This window comes from Colletotrichum aenigma (genome assembly GCF_013390185.1).
Source record: "Colletotrichum aenigma strain Cg56 chromosome Unknown KSG_Cg56_contig04, whole genome shotgun sequence".
Lineage (NCBI taxonomy): Eukaryota > Fungi > Ascomycota > Sordariomycetes > Glomerellales > Glomerellaceae > Colletotrichum > Colletotrichum aenigma.
In genome coordinates, this window is record NW_023500910.1 from 3,468,163 (window position 1) to 3,486,401 (window position 18,239).

Below are 18,239 nucleotides of genomic sequence, written 5' to 3' on the forward strand. Positions count from 1 at the left end.
ACGCGCAGATTTTCTTCGTCTCCTTCCCTTCTAGGCTCCTTTCTCTTTCTGTTCCGTCCCCTTGGTTTCCTTTCCGGACTCTTCCTCGCACGCGGGTGGACGGCGATGAGCGTTAGGGACAGCGGGTCCTCGCGATGAGGCTAGTGGTTGTTGTTGACGGTAGGGATTCCCGTCCTCAACTAGACTTGTCTGTGGGTGTATGTATGTGTGATGAGTGAGTAAGTGCTGGTTGGTGTGTGATCGGTATTTGGGTATATATGTATGTATGCGAGTAATTCCTCAAAGGCGAGTGAGCAGTGTAAGGAGCGTCGTGAGTTTGCGGCGTTCACCAGCAACTCGTTTGAATGCTTTAATGTGCGTTGAGGATGAGGATGAGAGCGCGTTAGCTGGCTAGCCGTCCAGGTTCCTGGCAGGATGAAGAGAGCCAGCTCCCGGAGAGTAGGTATTATAGATGCGAAGAGGTAGTAGCCCCCCTCGAAAAGGAAAAAAAAATATTATAGGTAACAAGGCTCGAAAAAGGAGTGACTAGCAATGGGAATCATGGGCAGTGAGGCCTTGGTAAGTGGGACGCAAAAGGAGAGCAAAAAGAACGCAAGACGAGGGGCGGTGCAGAGGATCCTGGAGGTATAAAAGAAGTAGTGTGGAAAAAGAAGCATCATCCATGGACAGACCAATAAGTCTGCACGGTCAGGTTCGGAACGTCGGTTGGAGCTAAGCCGGATTCCCTGATACAAACCTCTTCCTGTCTGTGAACTTGGGGGCAGAGGCAGGCGTGCGAGAAAGAGCTTGGCCGGGCTCACCAAGAGGACAGGACTGGCAGGGGGTAGACTTTTGGTGGTGGACAAGGTAACATCTGTTCGTCGATGTGGATGTGTGGGAGTGAGATGCCGATGAACCAGGGACAGGCCTACCGCCAGCTGTTTTTGGAAGACGGGGGACAAGGATCTAAGGCGCCGACAAGGCTATACCCAGCTCATGGATGTGTGTGTTCATAAACTAAGGCCAGGTGGATTGAGAGGTAGGGCAGTACATGGCACGAACTCGGGGCCGTCAATTGGCGTGATGGGTAATTGTCACTTGAGCGAGAGAAAGCGAGAGAGAGTCCGGATAGACCAGAGAGTATCATGGTAAGAGGGACTAAGAGGAGGAAGGGCTGATGGTGGTGTGGGGAGTCCGAGGGACTGAGAGCCCATAGAAGGAGGGGGTAGGGGAGTGAAGGACTGAGAGACTTGAGAGCAACGACAACCCATGAAAAGATTAACCGCTCAACCAGTCAGAGACAAGAAAAGGATGGGATGGAGGGAAAAGGGCAGAAGGTAAAAAGAGGAAGTACCTTTCCGAACGGAGTGCAACTTGCACCTGAGAAAGTCACTTGGTTCTGGAGCTCATCCATCCACACTTCTTTTCCATACGGATACACCTGGCATACCTTGTCAGAAACACCCTCCCCCTTCTAGACCTTTTAGCCCCCCTCCCCGTCCCCGTTCACTCGCCATATTTTTTCTGAGCAGTCTACTATGGCAGCGGCGGTGCAGGTGTGGGTTTGTAGCAAAGAAATTCGAAGTGACGAAATACAGGACCATACTTCGACGGACGAGCCACACCCACTCTATCGCCCTGTATCGTCGATAGCCGCACTTGACGTATGATGAGTGCTGTGCTATGTAAGGGCCCTTTCGGTGGTCTCCGACCAGGGCCATCAGGGCTGAGATTTGGCGAGGACCCTAGCGATCCGAAGGAAATAGTTCCCGAGGAGGTGGCTTGTCTCATCCCATACGCCCACATGTGGCGACATGGCTCCAGAGCGGAAGGTCAGCGAAGGGTGACTTGGGGCCCATCGGGGAGGCAGAAGTGAGGCATCGGGGACGGGTCATGGTTAGTCACCTGCGGCCGACGGCCGGCAACTGCGACTGTGGTTAGAAAGCGAGAGAGCTGGGAAATGGGTATCGAAGTGGGCGCCGGAGCCGAAACCAAGGCGACTGGCCTGGCGTGTCGTGATGGGGGGGTGTTTTGTTGTTGTTGCTGGTCTGGTCGTGTGCTATTGTTTCCCCCTTCCCTCTCGTCTCTTCGTGCGGACAGGTTTTGCGTTCCAACTCTTTCGCGGCGGAAACCAAGCAAGAGCCAGGGTTCACGGACGAACCTCAGTCAAGTATCGAAATGATACGATACGACTTGTCTGGAGTGTCAGTAGGCCGAGTACGGCACGTCTGCAAGGTAAATCCGCCGCAGGCCCAGTACCCGTCCCAGGCCAATGGGGCATGGGGGCCATGGGGAGGGGCCTCGGGCAATGTCTGTGTAGCAGCTGGTGTGGATGCAGGTGCTGCGTCAAGGTACATGGCACCGTCCCTGGGGAGGTAGAGACGTCGAGATTTTTTGAGTCGAGTGTTAAGGTACGGCGTCCCCACCAGTCCCCAGGGCCAATCAGGCTTCGGGTACGAAGATCACGAACGAGAGTGTTTGGCAAGAGAATCCTGACGTCGGGCTCTTGTTTTGGCAGCGACAGCGGAGCAGGGATGTCTCCTGTGCCTGTTTTGTCAGATCCCTGGTTCCCCACATGATGAACCTGGAATCCTATCCTTTCCAGCAGATCCGCCCTCGGGCTTCTTTTTCCTGTTCGGCCGTTGTGCCAACAACGAGTACCGGAAGAACAGGCATAAAGCAGCACAGATGTGCGTCCATGTAGCTAGGCGGCTTAGGTTGGTGTCGATGCACCGTACGTCAGTAATCAGATAACAGATGCGGATTGGCAGCGACAGCTGATGGGGAGCTGAAGTCTGTTTGCTTGTTGCTTGAACTTGACAGGTGATTAGCTCGAGGTCAGGTAGCTTGGCGTAGCTTAATGTGAGGTAGGCTAGGTGGCCGCAGTATGCAGGAAGAAGCAAGTGCAGGACAGGAGCGTGCACAGCTGGAGATCGGAGAAATTGTGTGAGTGTGAACGAAGGTGAGCGAGGAAGGGTCTGCTGTGGATGAATGTGAGTGGACGGCAGTCTGTTCGTCTCTCCAGGCCCATCAACTCTGGGTCGTCTGGCATCGTTCCGGAGCTGCAGGGGAATCATGGGCGGAGTGTTGCCGAGAGGAGGGAGAGGCTAGCGACAGAGGCTAGAGCCTCGGGACCATGTGGATGAGGGGGTCAGACGAAGTAGTTCCAGGTCCAGCTCCAGCTCCAGTTTCCAGGCCAGTCGATTGGGGACCTGTTGGGAACCTGAAGCGATGCATCGAAGAATTGGAATCTTTTGCCCTGTCTGGCCTGGATAATGAGTGGGTTCGATGCTGACCGGACATGGTGTGAAAAGATGGGTTCCGGTGAGCAATGTCCTGAGGTTAGTTTAGCCAGCCAGCAGCAGAAGCAGCACGAGCCGAGAACGATTGGCAGGATGCCCAAGTGTCCACGAGACAGGCATCGTGTGTCCAGCAAGCCGACACGACGGTGCGCAGAAAACCGTGCGATGGCGGAGAGGAGAGACCAGACCATGCAGGCTTTCCAGATGAGAGGTGGTGACGGGAGACGGAAGCGATGGACGGGAGATGAGAGACGGCGGAGAGATGATGGGAGGGGGGGCGCGACTTCAGGAGCAGCACCTGAACCAGACCCAGAACCAGAACCAGAACCAGAACCAGAACCAGAACCAGAACCAGAACCAACCCCAACCGCTATGGGAGTACTTTGGTCGCTGATGGTGCATCGTATCGTCTGAGCCAGAGGCCGAACGCCAGAGAATAAAGAATGGTCAAATATCATAGTGATGGAGGGTATATGGCGCGCAATGATGGGGCCGGCCGCGGTCGACGTCGTTGGTGGGCGGGAGATGATGCTCGTGGCACGGAGCAGGCACGTTTGAAGTTGACTTTGAGCTGGCTGGCGGCGCATTCTGATTTGTCGCTGAGGTAAGCATCTGCAGGGGGCAGATCAGGGAGTCGCGGGTGTGTGGGTGGGTGGGTGTCGTTGGATGCACCGTCTGTCGTGTCTTGGTGCCATGCCAGACCAAGGTTCCTGCAGATGCTACGCAGTCGACGTTCTTTGCACCGCCCAACGTACCTTACTGCGGGAAGTACCTGGCTGTACCTCGCCAGGTACGCCGTAGTGGTGGCATCGTCGCGCGAGTGGTGTGGGTTGCGTTGTGCGTGCCTTGCAGCGCGTCGTGTTGGCGTCTCCTGTCTGACCTTTCAGGGTGTGCTGCCGCTGTAGTCATACCCCAAGCCGCCTTGTACCTCATGTACCTCCTCCGTCTGACACCTCCCGACAGTGACCAACACGGCCTCAGTCATCGCGACTGCACCTCGTCGCTCGACTTCGGCTTGCCATGCGTCTTGTCTTGTGTGTGCCTTGACTCTGTCATCGACTCTGCCTACACAGCACACCTGCATTGGACAAGTCAATCGATCTCGTGCAGTTCCTCGATGCCACTCCCAAATCGCTGCTCTCATCTCTTGCACAAGTCCCAACTATGTCGATGATCTTGACGTGCCTCATCCGAGACTTGCTCGCCTCGTCTTCGGACCCTTGGCATCTCCTCCTCGTCCATCCTTTCCACCCGGCCTACTGCAAAGTAGTCCAGTCCACTGAGTCTTGTCGACTCCAGTCGACTCGGGCAGGTCCAGGCGTCGCCGCGGTCCTGATTCCACTTCTTCCACAGTGCTGTTCTTCACACGACCATGGCCATGAACCAGTTGTGGCAGAGATCATGGAGCCTGTGGCCGACCCGTACGGAAGACTTTCCTAGGCCCTGATAGTGGAACCTTTCCCTACTTTTTTTTCTTTTCCTCTTTCTCCCTGGTCCTGTACAGCGTGTCGAGTCCTGTCCAGTACCCGCTGACTCGCGCCGTGACTCGCTGGATTTGGGTCCAGCCTACTGCAGGTCTGCAAGTCCATCGTGGACGCGGGGGCAGTGCCAGGGGGCTTGCAGGGGCTCGGGCTGTCTCAGATCTGTCGCAGAACAACACACCCTTGTCTCGCTTCAACCCTTCGACTGGGTTGACCGTTGACCCTAGTCCGCCGAGTCTTTGCCGTCGCCATCACTCACTTATCCCGCGCGCTATTCTTTCCTTCTGCCGTGCAACTAATCGCTCCGGTGCGCTGTCGCCCTCTGTTGTCTGCCTGGTTCCATACCGGGTGAAGTACTTTATGGGATGTGTGCGTTTTTGCCTGTCATTCTCAGTCATCTTCTGGCCACCCAATAACTCATGAGTGAGCCAGAACTCGGCTCAGTGACAGTCAGTTCACCTCCTAGACTCCCGCAATGCATGTGGTAGCCTAAGCTTCACCTCATCACTCCGTCCCACCTGTCTACATGTAGGCCCAGAAGGCCTTGCGCCTGTCTAGCCTGCAGCTGCTAGCCTCAACTGCGTATGGGCTAACAATATCTTCGGTCTCGCTCGCATATCGAGTCTCGCAGTGGCCGTCATGCCAGAGCTGCTATCCAAACACCCTCTAAGCCGTCAGTTGGTCTGGTCCAATCTTGCCGTCGTGAACCTGTGTGCGTTCATCTCCATCTTATCCGCCTTCGCAGATGCTGCCAGAAAAACTCAAGTCCTTGGCCCGAATTCAAATCAACTTCGGTCTGCGGCGTGAGTAAATCAAATACTACCCCGCACATCTTCTGGCGTTTGGGGCTCTTGTATGAGACGTGAGACTGGTCCGCAACTGGCCAGTTCCAGACGGCACCCCAAGGTCGACATCAAACCGGATTCTCTAACCAAGAAGCCAGCTGTCCTCTAGATCGTGTGTCCTCCGGCTGCTTATTCACCACCTCGCTGTCGTCGCAACCTTAACCTTCCTCTTCCGTGGAGGCCAGCTGGTCCGGTTTGGCTCTTGCGCCAGGAGGGTTCACTCGTGGTGGCGATCCAACGAATCCGGCCTCGCGACTGGTTACCCCTCCCCCTCCTCCCCCTCCTCCTTCGCCGAAGCCCCGCGTTCCCGTCCCTTGACGCGCCTGAGGCGAGCCGCGGCCACCTCGTCTTCCGCACAATGTGATTCGCCCCCTCGTCTACTCTGTACTGATCCAGAATTGTGCCACGATGGGCCCATGTGGGCTAGTTGTCCGGAGCCACATTCGAAAGCTGAAAACTGGCTGAAAGTCGACATCACCAACCCATCGGGAAAAAGCAACTTCCTCTCCTAAAAACAGAGAAAACTGCCAGAAAAAGCCCAATCATTCAGCGACCGACCAGCCACTTGGCGGCAATAACACGCGTCATGTTAATGCCTCCAGGCTCTGGCTTCCATTTGTGTGCCTGGGTGGTTGGTGGAGTGTCGTTTGGCATATAATACAAATCCGCTATAGCTCTGGCGGACATGGGCACCCTGACAAATGCCAGAAGTCACTAGCCTATGAGGTTCGTCGGCTCCCGCCATCACATCCTGGATAGCGGGCGCGGCTTCACGCCTCGGGGGTCGCTATCCCACGGAATGTACACGCGTAAAGTGGTTCCCGTCCTCCATCGTCACCAACAGGAACAATCCGTATGTTGTTAAAGCTTGTTGAGCCTATCCGTTGGCGACAAACAAGCCACTGCGAGAACTGAGGTGGCGCTAACCACGCACATCTTCAATCCGTCAAAAACTCTCTCATAGGGCTCTGTGTGTTGTCCAGCGTTAGTGAAACTTAGCGTTGCTTTCCTACTCAGGATATCGGTCGCGGACTTCCGTCTAGACGCCGTCACACGCCACGAGACAAGTTTGACGACATAATCCTCTCGATAGATCAGATTCGTAGGTGGGAAAGTTGCTCGGCAGGTCTTGCCTTGACCTCTTCGTCTGTGCGAGAATACCACGTCTCGCGCCGGTGGCCTCCCTCAGCTTGTGGTCTCCGCTGGTTAGCTTCTACCGAGCCTTCGATGAGTTGTTCTGTGGGTCTGGCGGGCTGGCCGCTGACAGGGACTGGCCGTGTTGCTTGCATGACAACCTCGGACGTTTTGGGAAATTACGCCAACTCTCCAGCCTCGGCCGCTGTCTATAAATCGGCTCTTATGGAGATCACAGACCAATGATGACGCGACCCTTCCCCGCCATCGATTGCTTGTCGAGTCGGCTCGATAGTGGGCAGCCTACATCAGGCGGATCAATGGGGGAGGCTGACAAGATCCCATCGACAGCCGCCAGGAGAAAGGGGCCAAACAGGGTAGCGATGAACTCTGTGGTGCGCTATGTTAGTAGACGTTTTATCAACTGATGTGTTTGATGTTTACCACAGTCCGAGCCAGGCCGACGCCCTCACGGGACGGTGGGGAATGACTGGCTCGACAGGATTAGAAGCCTCCCCTGGCTGCGCATCGTATTGTGTAACTTGACGCAAGGAATAGGAGCCGCAAATAGCCTGCCGCGGATGCTATAGTTTACGCGGCTTTTCACTCTTGGACGCGCTCTCGCCAGATCGTGACCTAGGCTGGTATCGGGGTTTGAGGGTAAAAAGGAACTTCGGTAGAACCACCTCAAAGTGGGATTAAGAAAGATTTCGTAGCGAAGGTGAGCGAGCGACGAGGCGCTAAAGTTGATGCGAGAGCCTATGATGGATCAACCTGGAGCGTTCGTGACTAGGGATGAGGGCCACATGGCTAGGCATCTGATGCTGGGTGTTGGCGACTGACAAGATACCGCCAGCTATACCGCCGTACCTGGGCGAGCAGATTGAAGTGCGGTGGCAGTGGCCGACTGCTAGCCTTGAAAGCGATTCTTGGTCAGTTTCACAACATGGCGACTGTCAGACCGAGAAAGCGACATCCTCCTATTTGACAAAGAGGCATTGATTAACATTCAGCCCGTAAGTGCTGTTCTAGTCTTTATTGATTCTTCGCCAAACCTCTTGCTCCGCTGCGGCCAGTGAACCGCCAGCAGCAGCAGCCCACTTCTTTGCCGTGTCCCAGACACCTTCGTCCGACTGGGCAAGGGAACCTCTCTCCGCCGCCGATGCTACCGCGGCATTGTGAGCAGCTCGCTGGTGGCTGGAGAATTCAGACGCACCAACGTTTTGCTGGTATCCTGGCGGGTGTTCAAGGCTAGAAGCAGGATCGACTCCTAGCGGGATGGGTCGCGGACCAGTCATCTGAGGTCCATTAGCAGCGGTGGTAGACGTGGAAGACCCTCGCTGGGCAGACATGGTCGGAGGAGGAATGGACATCTGAGGAGGGTAAGGAACGGTGGCCTGAGTTGCGGGCGTCGGGGCTGGAGGTTGGTAGGCCTCGCCCGCCTTCGGAGGCGGAGGCAGGGTCGACTTGTTGGCTGCCACGGGGACAGGAACTGCACCTGGCTGGGGCGGCGGCGGATGGTTGACATCATCCGTGGTGGTAGTTGGAGTTGGCCGCGGGATGGGATATGCTTGCGCCGACGCTGTCTGAACAGGGAGAGATGGGGCGGCACCAGGCTGTGCCGGCGGGTATGGCTGCTGGCGGGTGGATGATGGGGTTGCGCCGACTTGACCTTGGGATAGTCCAGCAGCGTTATTGGAGATGCCGTTGGCGTTGTCGGCGCTGGCGTTGTTGGCCTGTGCCGCCTCGGTCTGCGGAGTCGGTCCCGAAGCCTTGGAGGCGTTGATTGGGCTTTCGCTGTGGATTTGGATGGGAGGCATAGCTGGTGATGGTTGACCTCTTGGCCAAGGTGTGAGAGGAACGAAGCTGTGGGGTTGGTCTTGGGCGTGAGTGCGGGTGTGGGAGGTACTGCAGCGTGAAGACACAGAATGGCGCGTGAGAGTGTCAAGGAGGGTTTAAGTTGCTGGCTTCAGCGAGATCACGACCGTCCTTGCACAATGTGTCTCTGAAATCGGCTCGGAGTCATGAAGCAGACGTGGCACGCTGTGTGGTTTCCTCTGTGGCAGGCGAAACCTTACGTGACGACGTCATTGCTCGGGCGGTTGGGGCGTTGTCACCTGACCCGAGCGGCCACCCTCTTCCCCCAACTGCCGCCGGTGAAGGCAGCAGCAGACCAGAGCTGCAAGGCACCCGGGCAGCACCTGCGGCTTGCTTCGTACCTTACCTCGGTGGCACGCAAGCTCCTGGAGTCCTGGAGTCCTGGGGTCCTGGGGTCCTGGGCGGTACCTGCCTCGGGGTCGGGGCCGTGACCTGTTCCTGCCTCGGGAACGTTGGCTTGTTGTCATGTCCGGAGAAGGAAGTTGCTTCGGGGAGCATGGGGCGCTGAACGACGGCAACGACGATGGCAGACAACAACCAACAACAAAAGAGACAGCGGCATAAACAGAGGCCCGCAGACTTCAGGCGCTAGAGTACCAGAAAGGCAGCTGCTGATTGTCACCTTGACAAGGCCATCATGCCCAAGACGGGATATGGAAATGTTGGATGTGAGGTGTCTCTATCTTCCTCAAAATCACTCACCTCAACAGACCGGCCTGGTGCACTTGCACGCTGGCAAACTTGGAGGTGGACGGAGCTCCCACCGAGAGTTCCCGGGACATGCTGGCCACGAGGTTTCTCGTTTGCACTTTGATTCGGCGGGAGCTGTTGTGTCAAGTTCATCCACTCGGTCGCTGCTCAATGCAAACAAGAAACAGTCAACTTAAGCTGTAAAGCATGCAGCGGGCAGGCCAGATACGCATCCAAGGCCGAACCAGGTGGCCAGAAGTGAAGCTCATGACCAATGGTTTGCTGCCCAACTGAAGCCGCAAGACGGCCTTCTCCCGGGAGGTGCTTGGACCGCGTTGAGTCGCCAAAAACTAAGCTTCTTTCCCTACCCAACTTAGGTAGGGAGGGAGCGGAATCGTGTCATTCTCGTCTTGATCTCAACTGTGTCCAGCTGTGCACGCCATGCAGCGACACCACAAGGATCACTCGCTGGTTGTCGTGAAGCCGTAGCCATTCGAGTCGCCACCATTGTGAATTTCGCGAGCCGTGCCAAGAGCTCCGCTTCTGCCGTAGAGTTGACTGAATGTGGAGGCACGCAATGCAATGTTTTGATGCCTCATTCCTGTGGGTTTGACAAAGATCTGTGCGGAAGACTGGCGGGTATCGTCTGAGGAAGAGCAGCCGTATACTCATGGTAGATTCGGAGACTCAAAAGCCTTCCTCGGTCCCGACTGGTTCGTCTGATGATTATGTAATTCATCTAAGGCTGGCGGACCAGGGAAAATATTTGTCCGAGACAGAGATACGCTATACCCAGTTTGATCTAGCTCCATAAGCGCAGGCCAGCGGGCTGGCTCTCCAGAGCACGATGGTTGGTAGCTGCGGCAGGCTGAGAGTCGCGAATCCTTGAGGCTGGCGATTTGGAACTGTTCCCCCAATTGGAGTTCATGTCAGCAGCGCCAACTCCCTATCTGGCTCCAGACGTTAGGGGAAACATCAAAAGATGGTAGGGAAAGTCAGTGAGAGGGTTCTCCTTCGGGAGGGTGAGTAGCCTCGATCCGTCTGTTCGAAGCATTGAAGCTGACCGCAACGCGCAGGCCTGGAGAGAACCGACAATGGCATGAAGCAGACAAGCTGGCCAGATGTCACGCCCATCAACCAGAAGAACTATTACACGTACGTCCATTCCTGAACCACGATTCCAGCGCCAGGCGCATCGATGCTGATACATACTTGAACGGCAGGGATTATATGAAGCGCGATGATCAGATTCTTGCTCTGCGACTCCAGGGCGATGCCACTCGCGATAGAATCGTGCAGGCAGCGAAGGATAGAGACCGCGCTCTTGCTCAAAGCGGTCGCGCTGAGGTACCCCTCGTCATTCCCGAGCTTCAACCTGAGGAGGCGCCCGGCGATGCTGCCGTAGGCTTGGATCCCTCTAAGGTCATCGTCATCCATCCCGGCAGCCAGAACCTCCGCATTGGTTTCGCGAGCGATGCTCTTCCCAAATCGATCCCGATGACACTTGCGACCAAGTTTCCTCAAACCGAGGCTGAGATGCACGAGGCGCTTCCCCGACGACAGTTCGAAGCGAAGACACAAGACCAACAATACGGGGAAGAGTGGTCCAAGAAGTACGCGAAGATGAGCAACGATCTCAAACTCGACATGCGCGCGAACAAGCGCAAGGTCTTGCCAAACTCAAAGGAATTGGTGTTGAATTACAATCGCCGTACCGAGCCTGAAATTATCCAAACACATAACGACCCCTTGCAAATCGACTGGACCGATGTCAACGACCTGGAAGACCCCAAGTCTTCTGCCTCCTGCTTCATCGGAAATCAGGCGCAGAGAGTGCCAGACAACTCTCAGCCGAAGTTCAAGCTGTGGTGGCCATTACAACACGGAGTTCTCAACGAAGACGACTACACTAACGCGGAACATCTGTTCGACGATTTCGAGACTCTGCTGGACAAGGCTATCAGACAGGAACTTGGACTCACCAAGAACAGCACGTGGAGACAGTACAGCTGCGTCTTTGTTATACCTGACCTCTACGACAAGAAGTATGTCGAGCAGGTGCTCAGGTCTTGCATGACCTGGTTCGAGTTCAACCGCATCTGCTTCATCCAGGAGAGTATGGCCGCTACCTTTGGCGCCGGATATACACAGGCCTGTGTCGTCGACGTTGGAGCCCAAAAGACCTCAATTACGTGTGTCGAAGACGGTCTTTGTGTGGAAGACTCCCGCATCAACATGAAATACGGCGGTTGGGACGTAACGGAGACATTCGTCAAGATGCTTCTGTACGACAACTTCCCTTACCAGGATATCAACTTGCGCAGAAGATATGACTTCCAGTTGGCCGAAGAGCTCAAGATTAAGCACTGCACCATGTCGCAAGCAGACATCTCGGTTCAACTATACCAGTTCCACTTGCGAGCCCCGAATCAGCCCACGCACAAATACCAATTCAAGACATACGACGAAGTCATTCTCGCCCCCATGGGCTTCTACGACCCATCCATCTTCGACAACAGCACGAAGCTGAGGAGCAGGCGCAAGCTCATTGACAGGTCCTACAACGCCTATGACGTTGATATTCCGGATGACCCAACATCTGCGGCACAATTTGCGATCCTCGCTCATGTCAAGCCATCGTTGAACGCAGCGCCAACGAACGGCTTCACTCAGTCCCAACCCGATGTTTCCACGCCTGTCAAGGAGAAGCTGCAGCCGTTCGACTTCCTCAAGCGCGACAATGGCATCAACGGCACGCCGTCAGGCTCTAATGCCCCGTCGCCCGCCCCGGAAGGAATCAGCACCCCTGTATCAGCACCTTTCATTTTCGGAGCCAACAAAGAGGGTGCCAACGGAGGTAGTCCTGCTCCACCTGTACGAAATGGCGGTACCCCAGGACCGAATGGTACTGTGGCGCCGCAACCACCGGCCGGCATATTTGTTGATTCAGCGGCGCGCAGCGCGAAGGCGCAGGCCGTTGAACGCGATGCTGTTCTGCCACATGCGCCACTTGATATTGCCATTCTTACGAGCATTAACAATGCCGCAAAGGGTGACGACAAGAAGCTGCGAGACTACCTTGGCAGTATCATGGTCATCGGCGGAGGTTCCAAAACGCCACAGTTCACCGTAGTCCTGGAGGAAAAGCTCAAGGCACGAAGGCCTGACCTTTTCGACCGCATCCTCGTCAGCAGGAGTGCCAGAGACATGGATGAGCAGGTTGTCACTTGGAAGGGGGCCAGTGTCTTTGCCAAGCTCCCCGCCAACGATTCTTGGGTCACTCCGTTCGAGTTTGAGCGACTTGGAGCTCGTGTGCTACATCACAAGGTGCTCTGGGCTTGGTAGATGGGTTAAGGACGGATGCGCCGTGATAAAAGGAACGGTTTGGAACAGCAACGGAGTCAGGGATCCAGCAGGTTTAGTCAATTACAGGCATTTTAGGAGGCAAGGTGTCGAAGATTGCCTGCACCGTAGGCGTTGGGCGTAGTAATGAACTATAAGGGAGCCACAGCGTGGGGTAAGTTCTGTAGCCAGGCAAATCAGATACAATGCCCGGCTATCGCAAGAAACGGGTCAGACGTCAAAACACAAAAGTCCGTTGTCGCACTATACCATCAGTCAGCATGCTAGCGATGTCTGAGTGCCGTAGCCGCTGTCGGCGATTCAGGACTCCGAGCTCCAGCGGGTGTCCGGTCGAGTGCGTAATAAGATGGGTACGGTGAGAGTTCCATGTGCGGGCTTATGTAAGGCGGCTCGCCCGGGAAGCAGGGACCTTAGGTGTATGATGCTCACCTGTCCCGCACCCGCAAGCGCAGCTACCCACCCACCCACCTTCTCTATTAACTCTCTCTCCCTTGTGATTAACAACAAACAAAAACAACCTTCTCCCCAACCCTTTCCTCGCCATCTCGCACCGCCCACCGCGAGATGTAAGCTTCGGACCGGACGGTGGTCTGCGGCAAAAAGGAGAACACCCTCAATTGCTCAGCACAACACCACTTTCAGCGACTTTCACCATGGCCGTCTTGTCCCGTTACCTGCCCTTCTCCGAGGCGACTACTACACTGCAAGCAGTGACGTACCTCCTCGGAATCTCTCTCTTCTCCATTTCCTTTCTCGTTTTCCTCAACAGCAGCATATCGTTTGTCATTACCGACTTAATTGGCGTCAAGGACGGCGTGGGCGACATCGTCGGTACCCTCGGCTTCGTCGATGAGCTCGTCGCACTCGTCGCATGTCCGGTTTGGGGCCTCGTCTCGGATCGGCTCGGTGTAAGATGGGTGGCTGTAATCGGGTATGCCATCATCGGCGCGGCCTTGATGCTGTTCGTTCAGGCGCGCAACATCTATCCGCAGCTGCTTCTGGCGCGCATCTTCTTCGCTCTCGGCGCGACTGCCGCGTAAGTAGCTTCAACCGAGGTCAAAGGTTGGAAAGGTGGACTGACGGAGCTTTTCAGGGCGACTATGGTTACAGCGATTTTGCCGTCTCTGACAGATGATAACGACAAGTCTGACGGCTCCGCGAATGTCGCGAAGCCGGTCAACAACCCCCGACACAGCATCGCCATGTCCCTCGAGTCCGACATGACCATCACCCCAGCGCGGTACCGCATCGGAGGAAACGGACAAGCCGCGACAGGGAACGATTCGGATGAGGCGAAGGCTGGCAAACCGTCGGCTCTCGCAGGTTACGTCGGACTGTTCACGGGATGCGGCGCGCTGGTTGCGCTCTCCCTGTTCCTGCCGCTTCCCGCTCGTTTCGGCGAAGTTGACGGCGTAACCCCGGGCAAGGCTGTCGAAGAGAGCTTTTATGTCGTGGGAATTGTCGCATTCGTGGTGGCAATCTTTGTCTTCTTTGGGCTGAGAAACCTAAAGGGCGAGGAAGGCAAGGGTTGGAACGTCTTGTTGGGACTCAAAGCGAACACGAGCTCTGAGGATGATTCCGACGAAGATGGATCAGACCACCCGCACCGGCCGGTAAGTCAACTTGCTCCAAATCTGGGACCACACCTAACAACCAACAGAAGGTTCTGCCTTACTTCCGTCTCCTCCGAGACTCTATTACCCTGGGCTTCACCGATTCCCAAATTGCCCTCGGGTATTTGGGTGGCTTCGTGGCCCGCGCCTCAACAGTCGCAATTTCCCTTTTCCTACCTCTGTACATTAACACCTTCTTCATCGGCAACGGCTTTTGCCATGGATCTCCCAATGATCCAAACCCCGAACTGAAGAAGGAGTGCAGAGCGGCCTATCTCCTGGCATCTATCCTATCAGGCGTGGCGCAGCTACTTGGTCTTTTCGCGGCCCCTGTTTTCGGCTACCTTAACAGAAGGCGTGGCCGCTTCAATGTCCCCATCATCATCGCTACCACTTTCGGAATCGTCGGTTACATCGCCTTCCCTCAGCTACCCAGCCCGGAATACAAGGACGTCGACGGTCGAGGTGGCAGCCCTGTTGTCTTCCTTATTGTAATACTCATCGGCGTTAGCCAGATTGGAGCGATCGTCTGCAGTCTGGGCTCCCTCGGCCGCGGCGTTCTGACCGCTGATATTCCCAAGTCTCAGCAGATTGACACAGTTGAGGACTCGGCGGAAGCTATGGAAACGCCCACAGAAGCTGCGCCACTACTGCAACACAATGCCAGCGTGGACGCCGTGTCGCGAGTGCGACTCAAGGGCTCCATCGCCGGTATGTACTCCTGGTTCGGCGGGGCTGCAATCTTGCTTCTCACCAAGCTGGGCGGCTTCATGTTCGATGCCGTATCCAACGGTGCGCCGTTCTACATGATGGCGTCCTTCAACGCCATCCTTCTCCTTGCTAGCTTGGGCATTGATGCTGCTCGTCTTTACAGAAACAGACAGTAATGATACATATCAATAAACACGGGAACATACTTAACTTACACCGATCTTGATTATCTTTAGCGCAGAACTACCTACTGTGGTCCTACTCTTGAATCTTCTCTCACATGTGACAGTCTGCCTACTCACCTTTTTCAGCTTACAGTCTTGTAACATTCAACCCGCCCACAACTATGAAACAAAACTTGTCTTCAAAACATCCTAGGAATCCCCAACTCAGATACTTAGTCGAGGGGCATGCGTGGACGCGGTAACAATAACGGCTCAGCATCTTCGGGTATGTCCTCCAGGGGTGTAGAAGTCAGGTTGTATCGAGCTCGACGGGGTCTACGAGTCGATCGCCGCAGCTTCCGGTAAGACCATCGCTCCCATCGCTTGAAGAACCTGTCTTTACGCACCACGCTCCACTGGTCAAGAAACCAGTCATTCACCAGCTTCGGATCCAAGCTCGTGGGTCGCTGAGAGGGAAGCGCCTCAACGCCCTGGAGATCAACGTTCAAATCACTCGGGGCATCATCCTCCCAGGCTTCTTCCAATGTCTCATTCCAGGGGCCAATAGGCTGCGTTTCCGTAGAGTTAGCAGCGGTGCTCTCGCTGGTGTAGTTTACCTCGTGGAATTCGAGCATCTGACGTCCTGACTGGCCACATGCGTGACAGACCGACTGGCTGCTGCGCTTGAACAGGCGCTTGAAGCGAGTGCGGAAGCCGTCTTGCTTCCGGGCAGCTCTGCTGTCGATGCAGTAGGGGCACTTGGTAGGGACTGTCTGCAGAACCGACGGGTGTCCGGCAGGAGGTTGTTTTCGGAGAGGCATTCTGCTGGTGATCTCGACAGGTGACTTGACTGATTTTCTCGACTGGAGTCGCTTGGTGATTTGGAATGTGAAGCAGGAATCTGGAGTTGATCTTATACAATTTCACTTGATTCGGTTTTCTATGGGAAAGGGGCTGGCTGACCTCTCGTGGGCCTAATGATAAAGGATGAGGACAATCCCATTGCAGAGACTCCGAGTGTGTTTCGCAATCTTTGAGATGGATCACACATTGTCCTAGCCCTTTGTTCCGCAAAACAAATGCTCGCTTTATGCCTTGATGGCCAGTTGAAAAAGAGGTCCGGTTTTGGGACCTCGGGGCCGTGGGTCTCTGGGTTGCTGAGTGTTGTTCAGGCGGTCTTGTTGCCAAGGCCTAAAGCTTCGGCATGAGTTATTGGTCTAGGCCAGATGAAAGTTTTCTTGACGGCGGCCATGAACAGAAGTTTTGTTTGCTGGTTTCGTGCTCTCCATTGTCGATGACAAGATGAGATCACAACCTGGTTCTGACAGAAGCCAGGAAATTATGACGATGTTGCGCTTCCTCTTGAGAGCTTTCCCGTGGGCGTACACGCAAGGTGCCGAAAACTTGACACCGGCTACATTTCCTGTGTACTTGGTTACTCCCACTAAAGACGATGAAAAGGCAGAGAGATAAGGTAAATATGATAAACGACGATGGTGGAAGGAATAATAATAGCGGCGACGACAGCGGAACGGTTAACAGTATGTAAGGTAAAGTAAACAACAGTATATGAGATAACCACAGGAAAAGTAGTCGCTGGAGCGCAGGAAAGATAGGCGGTCTCCAGACTTCAGAAGGCACGGATCATACGCAGAAGGAGTTTCTTTGTTTATGTAATCTCGGTTTGTTCAGCAACCAAATACATTTGAATGCACCGGCTGAACAGCACGTTTTCACCAACGAATGCACAACCAGATAAAACAGACATCTTCTGCGCGAGAATGCCAATCGATTCCAGACATAGCTCTCAAGAGAATTCTGATCGACTCCGAAGATTCCCCTCGCGAGAATTCGGATCAATTCCAGACATCCTCAGTGACGATGTCTGATGCTGGGGATACGAAGCAGAGCGCGTCTGTAGACGCCGGGGCCTTCAAAAGGGCACTTATCCTCACGACAGTCTGGGTCACAACAAACAGACATTTCCGCCGATACATCTGTAAATCGCCACAACGCCTGGTTTCAAAGTTTGGTCTCTACATCAAGGTGAAGCCCTACGCGAGTCTGGGCGAGGCGCACGCTCTGCAGTTCATACACCGACAAACCTCGATCCCGGTTCCCCGAGTCTCTTGCGCGTTTATTCACCGGGGGAAAACCTACATCGTGATGACAAGGATCGACGGAAACATGGCTTGCATGGGTTGGGTACAGCGATCGGAGGCGTCCAAAAAGCAGATTCTCGACCAGTTGAAGGATATCGTCTGCCAGTTGCGCGGTATCCCATCGCCATCTGGAGGAGCAGGAGTCTCTAATGTCGATGGAGGGCCTATATGGGACTGCCGGTTGCCGTCAAAGGAATTTTGGGGGCCGTTTGCTGCAGCAAAGGACTTCCACAGAGAACTCGTTCAACCTCTATCCCTGGAAGCTGACGGTGGAGGCCACTTTGCAGATGCAAATGAGTTGTTGGACTTCTACCGCCATTGGGATGACAGCTTGGTGTTTACTCACGGAGACCTCATCAGCTTGAATGTGTTGGTCCGGGATGATGATGTGGTGGGCGTCATCGACTGGGAGACCGCGGGATGGCTGCCCCCGTATTGGGAATATTCTTCTGCGTGGCATGTAAACCCTCAAAATCAGTTTTGGCAGCAGGAGGTCGACAAGTTTGTGGAGCCTATGCCACATGAGCTCAGAATGGATCAGATTCGTCGCAAATACTTTGGCGACTTTTGAGCTGATGCTCAGGTTGATGGTTTTATCCAGGTCAACACCATGGAGACGCGCTGGGAAGACCTACCAAATCGAATTCACCTGGTAGCGACATGACGGCATAGCATCGACGGGGCGAGGCGACGACAAACGACAGTTAACTCGTTATCGCCGGTGTTATTCGACTAGTTGAGATGGTCCATTTCCGTGTCTCCCTGAGAGTTGGGTCCTTCAGGTAGTACAGCGAAAAGTCCGCCTGGTAGTTGACCGAGCCCCCGACTACGAGCGGTAGTCTCTGCGACAGGAGGTTGAACACCTTGGGGAATGACAGGTGCGTAATGCCTTCTGGCGCATGCCGTCGCTGCGACGG

The 18,239-nt window shown here is 55.0% G+C and overlaps 5 protein-coding genes across 5 annotated transcripts; 3 read left to right on the top strand and 2 right to left on the bottom strand.

Moving 5' to 3' along the window:
• Window positions 1-7,769: 7,769 nt before the first annotated feature.
• On the bottom strand, window positions 7,770-8,561 carry CGCA056_v006814 (uncharacterized protein; the record flags this gene model as incomplete). The annotated part of the gene is made up of 1 exon (XM_037322063.1): window positions 7,770-8,561. The coding sequence occupies one exon, from the start codon at window positions 8,559-8,561 to the stop codon at window positions 7,770-7,772; it is 792 nt and encodes a 263-aa protein (XP_037180332.1).
• A 1,730-nt stretch (window positions 8,562-10,291) lies between these two features.
• CGCA056_v006815 (putative actin-related protein 8) lies at window positions 10,292-12,654 on the top strand (the record flags this gene model as incomplete). Its single annotated transcript, XM_037322064.1, has 3 exons — window positions 10,292-10,331; window positions 10,386-10,464; window positions 10,533-12,654. The coding sequence occupies 3 exons, from the start codon at window positions 10,292-10,294 to the stop codon at window positions 12,652-12,654; spliced, it is 2,241 nt and encodes a 746-aa protein (XP_037180333.1).
• Window positions 12,655-13,325: 671 nt separating this feature from the next.
• On the top strand, window positions 13,326-15,172 carry CGCA056_v006816 (uncharacterized protein; the record flags this gene model as incomplete). The annotated part of the gene is made up of 3 exons (XM_037322065.1): window positions 13,326-13,708; window positions 13,766-14,285; window positions 14,333-15,172. 3 exons carry the CDS (start codon window positions 13,326-13,328, stop codon window positions 15,170-15,172), a joined length of 1,743 nt encoding a protein of 580 aa, XP_037180330.1.
• A 221-nt stretch (window positions 15,173-15,393) lies between these two features.
• Window positions 15,394-15,981, bottom strand: CGCA056_v006817 (uncharacterized protein; the record flags this gene model as incomplete). The annotated part of the gene is made up of 1 exon (XM_037322066.1): window positions 15,394-15,981. The coding sequence occupies one exon, from the start codon at window positions 15,979-15,981 to the stop codon at window positions 15,394-15,396; it is 588 nt and encodes a 195-aa protein (XP_037180331.1).
• A 1,060-nt stretch (window positions 15,982-17,041) lies between these two features.
• Window positions 17,042-17,893, top strand: CGCA056_v006818 (uncharacterized protein; the record flags this gene model as incomplete). The annotated part of the gene is made up of 1 exon (XM_037322067.1): window positions 17,042-17,893. The coding sequence occupies one exon, from the start codon at window positions 17,042-17,044 to the stop codon at window positions 17,891-17,893; it is 852 nt and encodes a 283-aa protein (XP_037180328.1).
• Window positions 17,894-18,239: the final 346 nt, after the last annotated feature.